General features: G+C 40.9%; 1 protein-coding gene across 1 annotated transcript in view; it reads right to left on the bottom strand.

The window, feature by feature from the left end:
- Positions 1 to 808: 808 nt before the first annotated feature.
- The window catches only part of OSBPL10 (oxysterol binding protein-like 10), an 87042-nt gene continuing 71110 nt past the window's right edge, over positions 809 to 16740 (bottom strand). Inside the window, exons 8-12 of the mRNA XM_009891980.1 lie at positions 13140 to 13623; positions 5151 to 5337; positions 3508 to 3690; positions 1822 to 1975; positions 809 to 917 (exon numbers count right to left, since the gene is read on the bottom strand). Coding sequence (XP_009890282.1) covers positions 873 to 917; positions 1822 to 1975; positions 3508 to 3690; positions 5151 to 5337; positions 13140 to 13623 — 1053 coding nt within the window. The 3' untranslated portion in view covers positions 809 to 872. The remainder of the gene's footprint in view (positions 918 to 1821; positions 1976 to 3507; positions 3691 to 5150; positions 5338 to 13139; positions 13624 to 16740) is intronic.

Raw genomic sequence — 16740 nt, 5'->3', positions numbered from 1 at the left:
GCTGGAACGCCACGGCTACGTCTGCCCAAAGGGATTTAGCGGAACACGTAACCCAAAAGCACTGGCGGGACAGTAGCCAGAGAACATTACACAGCGAGATCAAAATTACCAGAGCAGCTGGTGACCACAGAGCTATTAAACAGCTGGAATTATGGACAAACAAAAAAGCGAGGACGCGATGCGTTAGTGCGAACAGCGCTCTTGAGAAGGTATTGCTACTTCCTATAAGATGGCAGAAAATTCGCACTCGGAAGTGACAGGAAACATGCTCTTATATCAGCATCCCGGAGAGCGAGCGAGCGCGCTGTCAGTGTATCATTCTTACGTCAAAGTGAGTTACTCGATGACTGTTTAGACAGAATGACTGCCATTAAGTGACACGTCACATTTTAAGTGCAAAACATTTTTGGCAAAAGTGAAAAATAGAAAAACCTTAACCAGTACTAATAAAAAAGTATTTTCTTAAATACTAGCATAGGGCCTGATCCTGCAAGCACACAACTTGGGGAACCCCGGCTGAGTCCAGCCGGAGCTCTGTGCCCTAACACTTAGAGGAAAAAGGTCTTTAAATCACTGTTAGTGTTTATACGTGTTTACATGTAGTGTAAATAATACACACACAAACACATACACACTGCGTGTATATATGTGTGTATACATGGACGTGTGCGCATGTGTTTGTGTATCCATACACACAAAATGGCTCCTGAATAAACTTGAGCTTGTGGTTATTTTGAGATGCATCATTCACAGCATATAGCTTCTTGAGTTTATCTTCTGATAACAGGACCTATTCAATGACATCTTGAAGTTATATACTGTATCATTTTAATGCCTTCAAGGTAAAGTTACGAGGCAACTGCTCTATCCCGTCAATGGGTCTTCCAGAGAGGATTCAAGTATAGCCAACCATCACCCTGCAAGAAAATTAGGAAGAGTTTACAAACAAGAGTTATACATACTGGATCTGCGTATGTCCACATAAAAGCTAAAGTAATATCAAATCAACACAAGAAACCATCCCTGTCACCTGAAAATTCTGTGCTTAATGAATTCACAAGTAATCTGAGCGGAAGCGAAAAAATTACAAGGGGGAAGAGAAGCAAAGGGAAGATGCAACAGATGGAACTGTTGGCTTAAATAGCTGCACGTACTGGGCAACTTAACAACACAGTCACATAATAATTCCCTCAGTCAGTCTTATTTCCCTTCCCCCTTTCCTCTAAGAAAGGGCAAAGACGAACTTAGTAAAATCTGTTTCATTTCAAGCAGATGAAACCCAAGACTGTGTTTAAGATGTCCATGCTAACTCATATTGGGCAAATATCCCTAGATCATGTTCACAGAATGGTCCAACCCCCCCACCAGAGCAGGGTCACCTACAGCAGTTGCACAGGACAGCATCCAGTTGGGTTTTGAGTATCTCCAGAGGAGACTCCACAACCTCTCTGGGCAGCCTGTGCCAGTGCTCTGCCACCCTCAAAGTGACATTCACTTTAGATCAAGATTCGTGGGGAATGTATGTACACAGCATTTGTAAATTAAGGGGTGGATTTTAAGGTAAAAAGCATAGCTTTAGGTGCCTAACATTAGGTGCCAAAAATTCAAGTTAAAATAAATCTTAACTGAAAGAACGTGAAAAAGTTTACAAAATGGACATGGAGCAATCCATTGCTCTTCTTTAAGAGCCAAAATCTGGCAAAAATAAAATTTAAAAAATAAATAAATCATTGGTACATAACAACAGTAGCCCACGGCGCAAAGCAGAGAAGCGCCCTCCCGTTTGCAGGAAGATGCTACTGGGTCTTGAAGGGATGTTACCTCTTTGGCAAAATATTTTGGTTTCCAGGGCGTTGTAAGAGCCAGACGTTGCCTCTCCTCTGCTCGTTGTCTCTCTTCAAGGCGGTGCTTGTGCTCCGTTGCTGCATCAATATTACCTTCTTTCAGAGAATTGGTGACGTGTTGCCAAAGGTGCCTGCGTGGCGGAGAAAGAGCACAAGTGACAAGTGAGAACGCTTCTGCTGCATCTGACTGCCCGGCTAGACAACAGCATGGTGAGAGGAAGACTGATGCCGTGTTCTCCACGCTATTTTTGCAAGTCACACAGCTTGTCAACCATCACTCTCCTAGGACAGCCAGATTTGCTCAGCTCCCAGTATTTTGCCATGCAAGTTAACTTTCTCAACAGCTTTTGTTCAGGTTCCCAACTCTTCACAACCTGAGCTTTTTTTCCTCAAAGCAGATGGATTTATTTTTATCATTTCCTGTTCAGATTCTTTACCGATGATCAACCCTCTAATGACATGCACTTATTCCATGCTTATTTGCAGTTAATTTTTGAATTATAAGGGAACGTTAGCCAAAATCCGAGAGTACATTAGATTGGGACACTGACTGTTCCCACCAGGTTACTAACAGAGGAATTGATGCGCTGATTCTAGGGAGCCCTTCTGAGTCTGTGCTCTGTATTCCCACTTAACAATAATTATCAGTATATACCCAAACTTCGTTTTCACACATTGCATTCAGGTGCAATAACTTCTCACACTATATTAGCCCAGAAAAATACCGATAAGAAACCAACTGCAGCTTTCACATACTTCCATGGGTGTTTAAATGAGTTTCTGTTTACAATCTGATAAACTGCATATCCTGCAGAAACACTGGATAGTTGTACTTTGCTTACGAGTACCCAAAAAGTACAATAAATACACCACAGAGCTACTGGTTTCCTTATTTACGCCAACCTTTCCATTCCTAAACTACAGGGGAAAAATGAGTTTGTGATAAGCAAGCATGTTTAGAAAGTAGGAAAATTATACCTGACCCTGCACAATGACTCAAGACACACCTTCGTACAATAAAGAGAACATATTTACAGATAATAAAATGAAGCCTAACTCATGTTTTTAAATCCTCCAATAAAATCTTCCTCAATTCCATTAAAATATTGATTTTTCTGAAGATAAGCGACAACAGTTATTGACAGTGAATAATAGAACAATTTTTTTCCTAATGTACCTAGTCATAGCAAGGCATGTGATGTGGGTGCCGAGATCTTTAATACCGCGCGTGTGTGTGTGTATTTATACTTCACATTGCATCATATTTTGCGTATTTTTATACATATATATTCTATAATATGTAAAACATGACACTCCAGTGTAAATTATAAGATGCAACATTACCCGCGACAAACTGACTAATTTGACTCCCGTGTTAGAATCACTCAGAAAAGCAGGTGGAAACACCGCATTACCATTTTCCTAATGCTCATTAAAACGCAGACAAGCATTTTCCCCCTCTACAAAATTGATGTATACATCACTGTAATGTAATTTATGTTCCAAAGAACCAATACACAGCTCCGGTTATTTATGCCTGGATTAACGTGCTGTAGGAAGCCAGGCGTTTTTGACCCCAGACCATTTATAACTGCAGTGTGCTTCCCTGTTCTGTTGCCATCCGCGGTTCAGAGGCGGAACACTCTGATGCCTCTGCCCTTACCTTGATTCCAGCGGGCCTTGCTTTGCTATCGGCCTAATCTTTTTCCTGATAACAGGCAGTTTGTTAGTGTCGATCACTTTGGTTTCTCCGTTGCTGTAAGTGAATTCCAGCGTACCGTTCCATTCTCCCTGTGCCTTGCACACAATGGTGTTAGTGGGATTGTGTTTCACTTCGGCTGTAACCCTAATTCAAGAGGGAAGAAAAAAAGACCACAGAAATAACTGGTACCATTTAGTATCAGCGTATGAAAACACTACCACAGCTAGGCTACAAGCAGCTTTCGACATCTACAAAGTAATTTTTCAAGCGAAATAGTGACACTGTCTCCAAAAAAAAAGACTCAACTCAAGAAACCTAAGGCAGCAATAGCATTTGGACAACATTCTCCCAAACTACAGCAATAACCCAACGTAAAACTCTGATACTCAGCTCTAGCCCAGAACCGTTTACCTCATCAGCCTGAAAAACAACTCCTGACATTCATGTGACATTTTCAGTACGTGTGTTATTTTCACACCTCAACATAATGCTGTCAGATACCTATGTCAAAGACTTCAGGTACCTTTATCTTCTTTAGCTCTGCAAGTTTACTCCTCAGCTGCTGAGAGGCAACGATTAAAGCTACCTAAGTGGTCCAGGAACTGGTCTGAGTGTGAGCAAAACAGATAGGCAAACCAAAATGCAGGGAGTAGTTTTGTGTGTGCGTCGCTCTGTAAGAACATGCACGCACGAGCTTTAGCAAGCCATGTCAAGTAATATGCAAACTCAATTAAGTTTTTTAATTATTAGACTAATATAGCACAACCTTCCCCAATTTCCACTCACCCTGCTGGCAGCGATTATTAACCTGCACCTTTTAGAAAAAACCCTGTCAAAACAGCCCGTGTTGATATTTGCCTGAACACAGTATTGAAATGGTTGACACGCAGATGGAAGAATAATTAGACCAAGTGAAACAAAACAGAGGTAACTATGCAAAAGCACGCCATCTCGACAGGCAACACAGCCTTGCCACGGACACTGCTGCAGCCCACAGCAGCAGAAGAAAGGGGTCTGTGTACATTAATGATTGGGTCATCAACTTGGGCATGGAAGTAAGACAGGAAGGTTATCTTGCACAGTGCCTCTTTGCACCCTTAATACAGGAGCGCCAAAGACACATAAATAATATTTTCATCATCTAGAATTTCAGAGCAGAAGTGGGAGTCCCCGGTAGGGAGCTACCGCTCTGGGCCGCGACGCTTTCGCTCTTCTCCTCCTTACAGGAGCTCCACCTGGAACATCAGTTCATCACACACACTCACACAGAAGCAGCAGCAGCTGCTGTAGCAGAAATATTGCCTTTTCTACATACATTTTTCTGATCCTGCACTTACAGCAATCTTTACAAGCAACAAAGCCTGGAAGAATACATTCGCTTTAGTTTAATGACAGAAATATATCCAAGTCAGTTAAACGATATAAAATATATAACTACAATAAACTGTGCTCTAAAGCTGTAAGTCATCTCAGACACTAATAGGAAAAGAAATTCAGATATGTGTCTACAAAATACTCCAACAGAAGAACTGAACAGATGCCCAAGAGCCTTTCTATTGAAATCCAGTAGCAGGTACACAAGAATAAGACAGTAATTCCTGTACCTGTGGACCTTCCCTCCATAAAATGGCTTGGTGTGGAACGTGACCGTGGCAGAATAGCCCGTTCTGGCACAATTGATGTTGACTTTCCCTCCAAGCTCCACCCATGGGATGGTAAGTATCGAGCGAGCATAGGCACTAGGCAGGGTGAAAACATACTCTTCTTCATGTTCCATCAAGTAAAGAACACCTACGTAGGAAAAAGGTTGAAAATGAAATGATAAAAGTTCACTGATAAGACCTGACAGTCACCGACCAATTATTGTCATCAAAGTGTACTCCCACTGAGAGCACAACTTGCAACTCGCCTTGAAGGAGGGCGTTGTCTGCTAAGGAAAAGAGTCTGCCCTCTGGAACAAATTTCCTCAAACAAACATTGTCAAAAGCACACAATTTGAATGTGTACCCCGGGGTTCTTCACAGAACCAAACCGCTTACCAGAAAACCTGACTAGATTACTTATTTTGTGTTATTGACAAGCAATAAACTGTTAGATGTGGAAAAAAAATAACATTTGCTTGCAAAAAGCCATACTGAATATTCAGATGCTCACTCAGTATCATATCATAAGCTCTCTCCAGAAAAAAACCACGGGCATGGCCAAAGGACTCTTCAGTTCTTCATTCAGTCAGACACAACCAGGTCCTCTCCACCAATTGTTTACTGATGTATTTGTTGGTGGGAATGAAAGGCGCTCTCTACGCCTGACTGGGTGCAACTAGGAAACATGCCTATGGAAGCCATCTAGAAATTTCCTGCAAGTTTGCGCCTTCATTTCCAAATGCCTGGTTTCCCACAAAGGCTTCGCAAAAGCCTTGCATAACCAGCAAGGGGCCACCAGGGCCACTGGCCTATTACCACCGAGACCAATGTCTCTACCATGCAGAGAAAATTACTGACAGTTCTATTCTGTAAAGGTTCCTTCACCCTCAGCATTATAGGTTTGTTACTGAAAACAACAACATGGGGCAGCAGTAATTTTTCAAGATTATTTGGACCTACAAATAAATTTGCATGTCTGATCGGATCTTAGTTTCCCCTGGGGTTATGGATACAGCTCCATCTCTGCCATAGCGGTAGTTTGGTCTTCAGGATGACAAAGAACAGGACATAAGACCAGGTAAAAGAGGACCTTAAACCTTGCACACAGAATTAGATCATGCCAAATATCCGTAGTATATTTTTGATTAGAGTTTTACACTCTTTTCTGTCCCATTTAATAACTGCCTAAAGGCAAACATTACAGCTTTGAAAATAATTTTTCACAACAGAGATTGAAAATAACCCATCACAGGAAGCACTTAGAACCCAGAAATATTTGGGGGAAAAAAAAAAAATTATCTTCAAAAAGTAATAGTATCTGTTTAGAAACAAGATGAGCTTGAGCCAATTTGCCTGGGGCAGACAGGGGAAGAACACAGTGGCAGTGGTATCGATCACTTTGTCTATCTGTTTAAGCGAATAACGACACTAATTTTGGAAAGTGATCTGACATGCAATGATGAAAAAGCACTAAATAGAAAACAAGGCACTACTACTGCCAACATAAAAATATGCCCTTAACACTGTATGAAAACACAAACCTAAAAAACATTCAAAATTTAAAAGCACAGAGCTCTAACAGAATCAATATCTTAAATATTGGCTCCAATTAATAGAACTAAACGCAGGCACAGGAAGCTCTGCAACTTGTCACTTCTGCCTTCTCAAACTGTTCCACAGGAAAACGTCTTTTGCAAACCAGAATAGTTTTATGCAGTCGGTCTCAGGACTTCTGCAACCTCAGCCTGCCAGCAACGGCACAGACAGCCCTTCTACTCCAGCAATTTTGACATAAACGAGCTGCAGAGTGCAAAAGCACAAACGCAGAAAAGCCATGTCTTAAAAGGACTTTTAATCATTTTGCCTCGGCAAGTCACAAGTTCCTCGTGTGACATGGCTGAACCCTGACCAGCAGGGAACAGCCAGGACACAGCTGGCACACACACGCATTCTGTCTCGAGCTTCCTCAGCTCCACACCTGCAGGTAAACCCAAACTCAACACACTGCGCGAAGGCTGAACGACCCAACTCACCCATAAACTTTTACTCAAAAAGACAACTCTGCTTATCGGACTCATTAAATGGATGCTATAACAACAATAAATTAATAAAGAACAATCAAGAAGCCTTTCAACTGGATGATGATATGCAAAAAAGATCAAAGAAAGCTAATGGGTACTGATCAAATGCAGAAAGGAAACCTGACAGCGTGCAGTTGGGCATTTTCCACATAGAGAACTACAACAGGCTTTAGACTCAAGTCTGTCAGCTTTCTTTTCTCCTCCTCTTCCCATTTATTCTCCACCTTCTTCATTATAGTCACGGGCAACAGCCATGTAGCAGCCACCAGCTGTGGGAAATGGCCCATGGTGCCACCCATGAGGTCACATTTCCCCATCTTAATGGTCAAAGCATAGACAATCCTCACACAGTCAAAAAGCACAGTCTGTCTGAAAGCATCGGCTTCCAACATCACAGTTTTGGGGGTTTTGTTGTTATGAGGATCTTGTGGTTGTTTTTCGAGGTTTTTTTTAAAGACAAAAGGTCTAACAGCAGTACGGTGGGCAGGTGTGGTGCTCACTACTGCTGGAGAACCTCACTGTATTTACAAACCACACCTTCACGTCAGCTTCTCCAGAACCTCCTACTTTCCCGGGCCCAGCCATTCTCCTCTGACCATCACTGCACGTCCCCATACGAGAGGAAACTGCCACAATAAACACAATTTCCTCCTGGGTTAGTATAGGTTTGCTTTTGTCTCTCTGATGGGATCGATAGCTTTTTTCCCTCCATACTCGAGTGGGAAGGACGCAGAGCTCTAACGAACGCTGCCAAGCACACTGAAAAGTGAACAGCAAATAACAGCCGTGACCTTCAATGCCAATATTTAACCGCCATAGCAGGTTAGATATTAAAAACTGAACCCAGCTCTCTTGGCAGTATTTTTAGCACCTGGTAGCGTATTTTTTGAATTCCTTAAACACCTGAATAAATACATTTTTAACAAAGTGTGATCTCACTTTAAATATGACTCCAGCTCAATAATTACAGTCTAAAAAAGAATAAAGAGGAAATGTGAAATATCCCCAACTTGATACTACTTTTAGTATTAATGCGACTGTTAGTTTTACATTCCGTCATTTGCAGAGTCCACATGCAAAACCTCGTTTAACTGAAGCACCATGCAGACTGTAGCTAAACCACCATGCCTGAACAGAGACCTGTGCTCTCTTAGGGAAGAGGAACCCAAAACAACACCGAGAGTCAACATTTGTAAATGCTACCACAATTTGAATTCATACCCTACACCCAGCCAAGCTTAAATCTTGAGAAATTAAAGGCAGAAAAACTAAAATCTAACAGTTATTTTTAGAAGTGCTGTGTGCTTTTAACATCTGCTTATAAGTATCGTTACACTGTGACTGATCTTTAAAAATACCTGCTGGAAAATAAACAGGCATTTTTCTTCCCTTGCTTCCCCACTGGAAGGGATTACTCATTTTTAGTTTAAAAATGGCTGTAAGTAAATATACGTGAAAAGTTGCAGAAGATTCTCCCATTTTCAGTAACATTTCCTCTTCTCACATCAAAGAATTATTTCAGAAACTGCAAATTCCTTTTTAAAAAACCTTAAGTATTTATAGGCAGCTATTATGCATGGAAGAACGCACCAGGTAAGTACTCTGGGAGAAACAGAGAAGGGGGAATTTTTCCTAGACAGGTGTGGAATTTTGAAATTCACCCCTGAAATGTCCTGAACACCATTTACTCCTGGTGAGGCAACATATTCACAGTCATGCTCCTTTCCACGACTCCTCAGCCTGCATTAAAGGAAGGGCTGTTCACGGCATATAACTTTCCCTGTTTGACTACTACATGTCCCTCACTGATGCTGCAGCTTTGTGAATTGATTTTCCAGTAACACATATTGATAAAATACCCAGAGGAGGCTCTGGATCAATAAGCTGCAGAAGAGGCATGTGAAATTTAATGCTTCCCACTGATTGTATGGAGATCAATCTGAACAACAAATGGTACGTGGGACACAAACAGCCTAGGGCAGTTTCCTAATTTAACAGGCTCTTCGCTCTGTCCGCGTTATTCGTAACACGGCACAAACAGGAGTAAGTTGCGTATGGGATGAACCCCACACGGGTGTAGTGCATCACCAGCCGCGCACATTCGCACGGGAAAACGCGAGATGACAGAACCGTGTTCTTATCTCGTAAATATTCCAGCGAGCTGTGCTGCACTGCTCATTTTCCAAAGACTGGAGCCATTTGCTAAATTAAGTAATGAGGGCTGTGCCATACGGAAACTGTTCTGAAACCACTGGGCTAAAAAATATGAATATAAAAATTAGTACTAGGGAAATATTTAGGTAGTTCTAGTTGCATGGAGCAGTCAAGTCTTTGGGACTGGTAAATTGAAAAGTCACTAATGACTCAGGAATAGAACTTATAGACCTGTACATCCATAAACACATACACATACGTATATTTGAACAATTTGAACAGAACAAAACCAAGAGAAAAAACATTCATTGCTTCCATTTAGATTTACCCTGGAAAAAGCACTGAACCTCTTCCCTACCTACCAAATCTTTTCAAGGTTGATTTCAATTTAAAAAATATTTTTTGGAAGCCTACACCTCACTAGTTTTTAAAACATTTAAAATAGCAGGACTGAAAACACAAGACATAACTAGCCACCTGGTAATACAGAGCAATCCACTTAAACATACTTTATGCTTTCTACAAAATTAACCCATAAATCAAAGGTGACACTTTTTGTTGGATTTTGTCGCTTTAGAACAAAACCCAAGAGCAGAAAAGCAAAATGCACAGCCTACTCTGAGGTGTGCTCACCACAGCCTTTTCCACTAAAGCATCCTACAAGCAGTATCTGTTTGAAGATTCTTTGGACCACGCAAAAACCATTAAATATTTACATTGACTCTCCCATCCCTTGCTAATTTAAATCTTAATGTGATCCTATTCATTACACCCTCTTCTCCTCCCTCACTCTCTCATTAGTACATAATTAACATTAACCAGAATTAGGGACTGCGCATGCAACATGAATTCTTTTATGCAAAATATTCTCTCTTCTATTGAGGGGAGCTTTCTTGTGAGGAAACTCAATGCTGAATACTCTGAAGAATGGGGGGTTTGTTACATAGTGAAGAAAAAATTGAGACATTTCATTAGCAAACCAGATTTAGACCCCTCATAACCACAGATGAAGGGCTAGCATATAAAACAGCTTCTCACACAGATTTCCAGCAGTGCTTTCCTACTCTGTTCTGCACCTCTGCAACTGATACTTACTTTGAATCAACAAACAAAAATCAAAGATAGAAAAAAAAAAATCTTAAGTCACTTTGAGGTGCATCATACACTAAAACCAGTACAATTAAGACACTGAGCTGTACCCTTTGTATGAAAGGACCATACTGTCCTCAGATCACCTAATTCTTTAAATTCTTATAGAAGCCTTTGTACTTCATGACATTCTATTTTTCAGCATAGCCACTGCTGCTTCTAACAACAAAGCGTAAAAAGCAACACGCTCTATACATCCAAGGGCATTGTGACAAGTTAAAAAAAAATATACTTCAAAAGCACCACAGAAACATTACCAGCATATTCCTTACACAATATAGGTCCAAAAATTCAGTACTACTTTTTTTTTTTTCAGTGAATAGCCAACTGCAGTAGTAAAAGCTTCATTGAATTGTTTGAAGGACACACACAAAACTATTCAGTAGAGAGCAAAGTTTCAAAACACATCACAGTCCAGTGGCTGCTTTTTTTTTGGTTCAGCAATCTTTCCCCCAGTACTCACACTGACCTCAATCTAATACAGAATTTATACTTTTTCAGCACATGAGAAAGAAATGCCTGCAGGAGATTGTAATGTTTGCACAGCCTGACAAATCTACACACCAACTTAATTGGGAAGACTTCCCTAGGACTAAAACAAATTAAAAAAAATTGAAGAAAGCGTAGTTTCAAGTGAAGAAACCGCACCGTGAAGCAAACATGTTAAACAGAGGCTGTCGGATTTAGGCTGGCTGTTTTCAGATGATAGAAAAGCTTCAGTGGTACAACTTCTTGCTGCCTATTGCCAGTCCTCAACGTGCAACAGAAATGCTTGGGCTGCACTGGAGTTTCTCCATCACTTCCCAGAAATGCTTTCAGTGCATGCTTCTGCACTGCTTACATGAACAAAAAAGATGAATAACTATAAACTGGTAAATCCAAACTTCCTCCCAAAATGCCCATCATAAAGACAGCAGCAAACCTTGCAATAAAAGAGTTTACCATTGCAGATGTTGCCCAAAGGCTGTGTCCACTCCTGGGATATCTCCAGGATCATGAAAAAAAAAAGGAAAAAAAAAAAAAGGGGGGGATAGGGGAGAACTTACTCTCACAAACACATGTTAAACAACCCTTGGGGTAGGGAAGTGGTTAATTCCTAGACCCTTTCTCTCACAAAACTGGGACACATCAGGACTTTGAAGTCTTAAATAATCCCCACAGTAGACACCCCCAATCCCAGGGAACTGGGTGTGCTAGCAGCAAGAAAAAGAAATTTTCCTACTCCTACATAATCATAAGTGACTTTGTGTTTAATTTTATGTCCATTAAATAGCTCCCTTCCCTGAGAAAAAAAGTACTAGAAACGTTCATGTACCGGAAAAAGGCAGCAAGTTGAACCAATGACTCAGGCTGGCAGTAGTACAGACAGGAGACAGACAGAAAGACCAATTTCCCTCCTGACACTCCCTTCCCATCTTCCTTAATTCTGTATTAAAAGCAAAACACCTAATTCCTCATACAGAAACAGCCATGCTATTTTAGACTTTAACTATCACAACAATATCAAATCCTGTAGTAAGGAAGTTTCGTGGCTTTTCTACAAAAAAAAAAGGGGATATATTGCCATCAGAAAAGCAGCTACTTTAGCCCTTTGTACTGTTTGAGTTTGTTCTTTAGTTCTAGCTAGCAGAAATAGCAGAACATATCTGTAGTTTGTCATCATAATTGTTTTGTTGTTATTAATAAGCAAAACCAAATCACTACATTTCCCACTCTCCTTTTTTTACTACCTTTAATATCATAGTATTTAACATAATGAAGACAAAAAGAAGCATTTACTGTAAATTGCCCTGGTACTTCTGAGACTACAGTCTAAAGACCAGTTAAGAAAAAACATAAACAGGAAATTACACTCAAATGGCAAAAGGGACTGACTAAACTGCTTAAACATTAAATCAATACATTAGTAGTCAGTAACGACACTGGTACAGGTGTATTTATCAGTTCAGAACATCCATTAAGAATTCATGATTCCCTGTACTTCTGAATTCACGCTGAGCAGTGACTTATCACAAAGCATCCTGCGTATGTATGATACAGCAAATCACAATTTATATCTCAACTGGATAAAGCTTGAGATAATACACTAACTTTGCAATCACTACAGAAACCATGATTCTTTGCAGAAACTATGAAACAAGAATGTTAGGCTTAAGTAAAAATATGTTTTTTTCCTATAGCTTTGTTCCAGTTGTGAAACTGTTCCATACCAAATCGCATATTCCTTTAAAAGCAAGCAAGACAAACAAAAATCTTCTTACAGAATATGCTGTCAGTAGCCATTTGCTACTGCAATTTAATTATAGGTGAAGTACAGTCATATGTTAACAGACTCACATAAACATAAACACATATTTATATATGTAATGTGTGTATCCCATTACACCTAGACAGAAGAAAGTTATATGAACCCTACAGTTTTAATTCCAAATGTCACAAAAGCAAATAGCCACAAGGTTCAAATGAAGGGTCAGAGGGAGAGCAAGCAGGAAAATATCTGGATTTCTCTTGTGTTGACACCCACAACATCAGCTCAAAACAACCAAAATAAAAGCACGTTTCTTACCTTCACCTACCATAGAAACGCCTATCGACATGCCCATAAACTTGCTTTTGGTCCATACGTGAGCGTTGACGCACATTTTCTTCTCTTTGCACTCACAGTAAAAGCAAGATACCGGTGGATGATGGGACACTTGTTCAGCTACAAACCTCAGCTTGTAGCACGCAGACCGGTCCTGGCCAAAATCCTTGGTCGGGTCCTTAGAAACCGTGGAGGCACCATTAGTTCTGAATGCTTTCACTTTATCTTTAGGCACATCCCACGAGCAATGAAACGTTTCACCAATTATAGGGTTATAGGGCTTCTTGGCAACCGCTCCCTTTCGGCCTTCATGAAAAGCTGTTAGATAATACTCCACAAAGCAGATAATTCTTTCCTCGGGGGTGGCTCCAGCTGCAATTGACAAAAACAGGTCTGGATGGGCCATGAAATTTGCATACATCTCCAGCAGGGATCTTTTCTCCAAAATAAATGTTGGAAGCACTACCTGTATGCAAAGCAGACAAAGGCAGATATGATTTCCCCATGATCATACTACCACAGGGGAAGGGGGGGAAGAACAGTTAAGACAGCTGCAATTCTGGCCCTGCCAAGTTTGGGGACAGTGTATTTTCCTCCCCTGCCACACCAATTTCATTTTATTTGCAGTGTAAATAACGAGCGAAGGAAAAAGCAGCGTCCTTGATAGCCATGCAGGCTGCTTCCTATTTCATTATGATTCTCCCCAGCAGCTCACACAACAGGGACGGGCTGTTCCGTTCACGTGGAAATCTGCCTTTTCCTCTCCTCTAACAAACCAACCATTGTTCTCTTGTTTACAGGACATAAAAACGTACTTCGATGTGAATTAATTTACATCAAACATCAACAAACCAAACTAATCATAACCCTCCAAAAAGGGAGGGGCAGACCCTCCCAAACCACCAGAAGATGAGTATTTTCTATAAACATACACATCACCAACCTGTAAGTAGTGGAGAGTGTAAGGGGTACATCTACCCATTCTGCCAAACATCTGGGCTCCCAATTTCACACCTGGGCCCTTCACCACCCGCTGCGTATGTATTAGGTCCCTTCCAACCTCTAACAAACCAGGCCCACCAGATCCAACCAAAACCAAATCTCAAGAGTGTTTCCAAGGACAAAACCATGCCAAGGACCATTCCCAAGAGGCTACAGGCAAGAGAACACTCCCCGTTTGAGTCCCTCTGCCCTACACCGTCATCGTATGTGTCATGTCCCCTCCCACCTCCCAAGTCAAATCCCGTGCCACCCCTACACTATCCTGTCACCTCTGGGCACCCAGCATGTCCCCTTGGTTTCAGATGTAGCATACTACTTTGCTGGGTCCCTGCAGGCCTGCACTCTATTTCAGACAAGTTGAAATAAACAAAAACTGCACAAACTGTTACATCAGTGTCCTGGGACTAGAGAGGCGCCAGGGGACCCAGAAAAAATCTGGGACTGAGCACCAGGCAGTCTGCACCAGAGGGAGCCAGCCCTCAGCGATTTGGCTGCAGCCCCAAGTGGCTCAGCTACCAATGCAGATGTTGCCAAAGTCACCCTCTTAGGGATAACACTTTGTTAAAAGTTTCCAGAGAAACATCCTGGAGTGCACTGCAAGACAGACGAGGGCTACAGGACCTAAAATAATCTCCCCCATGCTCCACACCTTGTGCAAGACCATCCCAGGGGAGCTCAGAGGTCGCTCCTGTGTGACCAACAAGGAACTTCTGGCACACAGAAATTTGCCTAGCATCAAGTGGCTCAATGATGCCAGATGCAGACCAACAGCCATCCTCTATTAAAGCAGTTGTTCTGCTTTCCTCTCATTCTTTATTGCATTTACTGTTTCCCTTTCCCAAAAGCAAGGGTTATTTACAGCAGGCAGGGAGCCACCCTTCAATCATAAACACATCTGCTTTCCCCCCTGCTGCCCCAGCTTGCTATTCTAAGTGGGACCAAAGCGCAGTTCAGTCCTTCTGGATTCCCAGGGATAATGAAATAGAAGCTGTTAAACTTTTATTAATCATTTAGTTCTTTTCAAAGAAAACTTGCGAACATGAAAAAAAAAAAATAAATCCAGTCACAATGGCTCAAACGCAGTCTTAACAGCTACACAGCAAATCAACATACCACAACTGCAAAAAAAGATAACCGCTCCACTTGGTAACATACACTTTCATTCTCTCTCTCCTTCTGTGTATTATTTACACACATACAGTCTTTTATAGGCTAATAATTTTTACAAGTTTAGATATAAATGAAGCAAAGTTCTGCCTGTAATATTCCTCTGACTCTACTCTGTAAGCCTTGAGGACTCTACATGGTCTCTGTTACCAACCTAGTGAGGCCCCAAAAGATGCAGGGCCCTAATTTTACACTTTGTGTGGCAAACTACTGAGTGCTAAAGACAACCTACAGTCCCTACGGTGGTGTGACAATCTAAAACTTTGGAAAGCGAAGTGGAAAGGCAGTAGACTTTCTTAGGGTATTTTTAGCTCTTTAAACAATTCCGTCTTACTTGCAGCACTCTCATTCTGACCAAATACTCATTATCCCATATAATCTTAAAAAAAATGCAATTCAGCATTACTGACCCTCAATAGAGGATCTCATTTGAATATAAATTGCCCACTCAAAGATCAGGTTATCAAAGGGGGAACTGACAGCACAACAGAAAAAAACCCAACCCATCACCTCTGTCTAGAAATACTAGTAGTGACCACCATTTCACTGCATGGGCTTGAAAGGGCAAACTCATTTGAATAAACAGCACTCTGCATCTCGTTATGTCCAAGTGTCTCTCTCTAAAAAGAGCAACCTTTATTAGCACAAATGGAGGAGAAGAAAACTACAGACCATACTTAAGATGATGCAAATTTTATGGTACAACATTAAGACTGCTGTGGTTCCATCCTGTTGATTTGATCGTATAGTCCTCGTATCTGTTCTCACAAGTACTAACTGTGTGCTTTGAGCTACAACACAACCACTAAATGAGATGTTATGAATCACTGGACTCTTATTATTCAGTTTCAAGAATCAATTTAAAATCTGAATAAAGCTTGAACTCCAGCTCAAATGATCTTGCTTTAAAAGCCCAATTAAAATGGAAACTTCATCCTTAATTGTAGCAGGAAAGGATCCACTGCAAAACACAGAATAATTGAATTGTTTTCACAAAAGGAGGCAGAACTGCGTATGAAAAATATTTGTGTTATAAAGCTTACACAACTCCAATATTATAAAATATGCCAAGAAAACATTGCCTTTTACTAAATAATCATAGCCTCAAAGTTTCAGTATGCAACACCACCACACGCTAATATAGTCAAAAAAAAAAAAATCACAGTCATTTTTTTTTAATTGGCCCTATCTTGATTTCTGCAGAAATAAGCAAAATAGAAATAAGCAAATTGGGAAGCATATGGCATTCTTCTTGCCAGTGTTGGACTGTCATGCACTTGTGCTAGTCCTCTAGTTTCCAGAGGAATGAGTTTGTCAGCTCTTCTGCAGCCAAACAGAATGTACGGTCCAGAAAAATACACTTAGGACCCATGTTCTTTATATTGGTTTTGGACTGGACTGCAACATTATTTTT

The sequence above is a fragment of the Charadrius vociferus genome, unplaced genomic scaffold, assembly GCF_000708025.1.
Source record: "Charadrius vociferus isolate BGI_N301 unplaced genomic scaffold, ASM70802v2 scaffold349, whole genome shotgun sequence".
Classification (NCBI taxonomy): Eukaryota; Metazoa; Chordata; class Aves; order Charadriiformes; family Charadriidae; genus Charadrius; species Charadrius vociferus.
Note: the sequence above shows the minus strand (reverse complement) of the source record. Positions and strands in the feature narration are given on the sequence as shown.